The 5,000-nt window shown below is 50.9% G+C and overlaps 1 protein-coding gene across 1 annotated transcript in view; it reads left to right on the forward strand.

Moving 5' to 3' along the window:
* radil (Ras association and DIL domains) overlaps positions 1–5,000 on the forward strand; it is a 25,292-nt gene that overhangs the window by 9,706 nt on the left and 10,586 nt on the right. The window contains exons 8-15 of the mRNA XM_060047823.1: positions 1–523; positions 578–715; positions 839–969; positions 1,753–1,790; positions 2,195–2,346; positions 2,846–2,958; positions 3,705–3,821; positions 4,001–4,124. The exon at positions 1–523 is cut by the window's left edge and continues 78 nt beyond it. Of these exons, the coding sequence (XP_059903806.1) occupies positions 1–523; positions 578–715; positions 839–969; positions 1,753–1,790; positions 2,195–2,346; positions 2,846–2,958; positions 3,705–3,821; positions 4,001–4,124 (1,336 nt within the window). The remainder of the gene's footprint in view (positions 524–577; positions 716–838; positions 970–1,752; positions 1,791–2,194; positions 2,347–2,845; positions 2,959–3,704; positions 3,822–4,000; positions 4,125–5,000) is intronic.

The following is a 5,000-nucleotide window of genomic DNA, read 5'->3' on the forward strand; positions in this document are numbered from 1 at the left end:
CTCTCCTCGCCCGACATCCTGCCCCTGCACTGCCGCCTGAGGCGCGTCCCGCTGCCCCGTCGCCACGGCAACGGCGGCGGCAGCGGCCACGGCCAATGCGTGGCCAACGGCGGCAAGCCGGGCGAGGACCCGGCGGAGGGCGGCGGGCGCTTCTGCGTGGCGGTTGAGCCCCTCCCCCACGCGGGGGTCCTGGTGAACTTCGCCCGCTGCGAGCGCTCCAGCGCGCTGCGCCACGGCGACCTGCTGTCCTTCGGCGCCCACTACATCTTCCTGTACAAGGACCCCGCGGGCGCCCAGGCGCTGCCCGCCCAGACGCTGGCGCGCCTGCGCAGCCTGGGGCAGCTCTACGACGGCGGGGGGGCTGGAGGAGGGGAGGACGGGGGAGGAGGAGGGGGAGGGGGAGGGGGAGGGGAGCAGATCTGCCGGATGTGCGGCACGGTGCTGAGGGAGCGGCCAGGGGGGCAGGGGGCGTCTAGCGTGCCGGCGGTGCGCCGCAGCTTCAAACCCCATCTGGTGAAACCCCGCGGGGGAGGGGGAGGGGGGGCCCTGTACCTGGCAGGACCCGAAGGAGGAGGAGGAGGAGGAGGAGGAGGAGGAGGAGGAGGAGGAGGAGGAGGAGGAGGGGGAGGACAGAAGAGGCGGCTGCAGCTGGACTTTGACCAGGCCCACGAGGACCAGCTGCTGAGCCGGATCCTCTCCCTCATAGAGCCTGGAGGTGTGTGTGTGTCCTTCTGAATCCCGTCCATCACAATGACAACACACACACACACACACACACACACACACTGGATTCTGAAGTGCTGGTAAACTTGAGTCTCCCGCTCTCCTTCTGCACCAGGCGACGACCACAAGCTGACTCCGGCCTACCTGCTGTGTCTGTGCATCCAGCACTCGGCCTCCACCTTCCCGCCCGGCAGCTTCGGCAAGCTGCTGCTCAAGATCGTGCGCCGCATCCAGACCATCGCGTGGGTCAGTGGCCCGTCGCACCTCACCGCATGTGTGTATCTGTGTGTGTGTCAACGCGCGTGTGTGCGTGTGCGTCAGTGTGTTTTTGTGCGTCTTTGCACGCTCGTTTAGCTTCCAATCGAGGTGATTGCCGGAGGTGAAAGTAGGTCAGCCATTTATTTTGGTCTTCTTTCGGGATCAGGTCAGGTGAATAAGTTAACAGGTTCCGCGTATCCCATGTTGCACAGGTACTGTGTTACACGCTTGTCCGAGCAGTTAGAGAGAGGTGAATCCGGCGGGCGCATGCGCCTCGATGTAAAGGGCACGCATGATTGCAAGGCCATGAACACACACTTTACCGCTGAAGGGAAGTGTTATTTGTGCGGGCTGTTTGCTGTGTCATCGGACGGACCAGCCCAGGGTTCTTGGCAGATGGCTCCTGATCCACTACTCCTGTCTGCTGCCAGTTTTCTGTCACCATGACAACGCCATCGCCGAACACAGAACCAAGTTCCTGTGCTCTGTACGCTCATGATTGTAGCGTAGTTATGCGGTATTCATTCATATTCACAGAATCACAAACCTTTTTTCACTTTCACAAAGTGCAACTATGGTTGATGTATTAGGCCGTTGTTCACCGGGAGCTGGAAGAAATGCAGTTGTCCGACCGACATGAAAATTTGATGAGCACCTAATTACTGTGTGTGCTTGTATGTGTGTGTGTGTATGCGTGTGTGTGTGTTTGTGTGTGTTTGTCTGTGCGTGCACGTGTGTGTGTGTGTTTGTGTGTGTGTGCGTCACTTGCAGGAGAAGACAAAAGAGCTGGCACAGAAGCAAGCTCAGCAGTGAGTATCAAATTCCACCTTGTGTTTGTGTGTGAGAGAGAGACAGAGAGAGAGAGCGAGCGAGAGAGAGAGTGGGTTTACCAACTAGCTTTACTCTATGTTTGTGATGTGTGTGTGCATGTGTGTTCTTGTGCATGATTTGTAGTGTGTGGATCTGTTTAAATTTGTCATCTCCACGTTAATATTCTTTTGATTATTACTGTCTACATGCCTATGGTCAAAATGATCATATTTGAATATGTGTGTGTGCGTTTGTGTGTATGCGTGTGTTCATGCGTGCTTGTGTGTGTGTGTGTGTGTGTGTGTGTGTGTGTGTGTGTGTGTGTGTGTGTGTGTGTGTGTGTGTGTGTGTGTGTGTGTGTGTGTGTGTGTGTGTGTGTGTTTGTGTTTGTGTGTGTGTGCAGCCAGGACCCAGCCACCCTGTCTCTGCTCAGCATCTCAGACCTGGTGCCAGACCTCCAGACCATCTTCTTCTGGATGTCCAACTCCATAGAGCTGCTCTACTTTATACAGCAGCGGGCGCCTGCATACACACACAGCATAGAGACACTACAAGGTACACACCTCAGACTACCTTTTCCTCCATCCATCCCCTCCTCCACACTCTCTCTCACACTCCCTCTCTACGTCCCTCCCTTCATCCCTCTCTCTCTCACACTCTCGCTCTTCCTCTCACTCGCTCTGTCGTTCTCTCTCGCTCGACCACACGTGTAGTTCCAAGTGACACGCTTTGAGCTACGTTGGCTCAAGTCATTATAACATTGACGTAGTTCCTCGTATCGCAAGAACTCCTTCTACCTCTTGTCACTCTCCATCCCCCACTCCCTCTCCCTCTCTCTCCCTATGTCTATCGCTCACTCTCTCTTGCTCTCTCTCTCTCTCCCTATGTCTCTCTCTCTCTCTCTCTCTCTCTCTCTCTCTCTCTCTCTCTCTCTCTCCGCCCCCTCCGTAGCTCAATCTAACCTTTTTCTTCCTCCCTCTCTTACAAGCTATACATTCCTTACCCTTGGGTGTCCCCGATAAACCGTTAACCGTATCATTTCCTTGGTGTCCAGGGTCAAAGGAGTCATTGCTGTCAGCTACGATATCAGCCAATGAGGAGGCCATGACCATCTTAGAGGAAGTGATCATGTACACCTTTCAGCAGTGTGTGTACTACATCACCAAGGTATCCGATCACTATGCGTACCACGTTTAACTGTCATAAGTGATGTATCTATGTCTCTGTTAAAAGATGTACTTACAGAGATGAGAAGATGGAATGAAGACACTGCTGGAAAATATCATACATTATTGGATACATTTATCGTAAATTATTGAATGTATTTTCTTTCACAACTCCCCCAACGCTCATTCACACACACACACACACACACACACACACACACAGACACACACACACACACACACACACACACACACACACACACACACACACACACACACACACACACACCACACATGCACACACACACACACATACACACAAGTACACAAACACATACAGAATCTTTGCCATCCTATCCCTGCACAAGAACATAAACAGATCCGCTTTCACAATTGTGTTTGAAAACAAACGGTGGCTATATTTACATAGACGGCACTAACCTGATTTTAACCTCATCCAATCAATATTCTGAATAAGACATTGTGATGGGAACAGCCTCTTTGACAATGAGGGCTACTCCCCAGTTAATCATATCTGTATCTTCAGCTCATCATTTCCACTACAACAATGTTTTAGGAGATATTATTATGAGTATAATGGAGATATAACGAGTATAATGGGATAATGTGGAAATAGCACATTCATTTAAATTGAGCTTTTTGTGTATATGTGTGTGTGTGTTTGTGTGTCTGTGTGTATATGCGTGTGTGTATGTGTCTTGTTTGTGTGTGAATGTGCGTGTCCAGTCCCTATATGTTGTGTTGCCAGGTTTGTTAGATTGTAACCCGTTCCCAGCAGACAACTCAGAGCCTTGCTGGAAAGGAGGCAAGGGGTTTCCTGAACCAGTTCGCAGGGTCCTACAGGTACGTGCAAGAACTTACAGGAGTCTTTAACAAATGAGCACCTATTTAAACACGCGCACACACACACATGCAGGTGCACACAAAACAGAGGTTAATAAGAAAACATGAAATACAATTACATCATCAAGCAAAACAAAATATGTGTTTGTGTGTGTATGTGTGTGTGTGTCTGTGTGCAGGTGTTCCAGATTTCCCAGGAGCTGTTGCAGGGGTACCAAGTCCACCCGGAGATCCAAGCTCAGATGTTTGCCTATCTTTTCTTCTTCTCCAACGTGTCACTGTTTAACCAGCTTATGGACAAAGGTAGGTCATGACAAAAAACACATACACACACACACACACACCCACACACACAAAGACACTGCTGCTCGATGCAATTCTTCGCCATTAGTCCTCCCACCGGGCTTTTATGTTTGTTTATTTGTGTGTGTATGTGTGTAAGTGTGTGTGTTTGTGTGTGTGTTGGGGGGCTTTGTCCTTGTCAGCAGTTTGACAGAGAGAAACCCATATTTGTCCTTGACACTAATGTCATTTTCACGTCTGTGCAGTGTGCACTTTTTCCCTTCCTCGTCTACTGCTCTTCCTTTCTCCTCCTCCACATCCTCTCTCACTTTAGAGTGCCCCCCCCCCCCCTCCGCCCCACACACACAATAAAAGAGCGATGAGAATGGTTCAATGTGGAGGACTGACGTTTGTTCAATTTGTATTCAAGAGTATTTTTGGTTGCAATAATTTCCTTACTAAATACGAGTGCAGTTTATAACCTGCGGCTGTCTATATGTAGCTTACTGCTCTTTCTTCCATACCTCCCTCTCTTTCTCCCTCGCTCACTCTCTCTTTCTCTCTCGCTCTCTGTCTCTGTGTCTCTCTACCATAAACCCACCTCCCTCTGATGCGCTCTCTACATACACCAGTCTGGTGCTGTTGCCCTCCTACATATTCATAAGACCTGCAATTGCACACACGCTCACATTTTCTCTGCCTCCTTCTGCCTCTCGCACATCGCTCGCCGTCTCTCCCACCCACACACACTCACACACACGCACACACACACACACACACACACACACACACACACAGACACACATCCACACGTCTGTGTCGACACTAACCTGCCATATGTCTTCATTAGACGATGGAGACTAGAGAGCTAAGACAAAGGGTGAGGGAGAAAAATCC

Source organism: Gadus macrocephalus, chromosome 3 (genome assembly GCF_031168955.1).
Source record: "Gadus macrocephalus chromosome 3, ASM3116895v1".
Taxonomy (NCBI): Eukaryota; Metazoa; Chordata; class Actinopteri; order Gadiformes; family Gadidae; genus Gadus; species Gadus macrocephalus.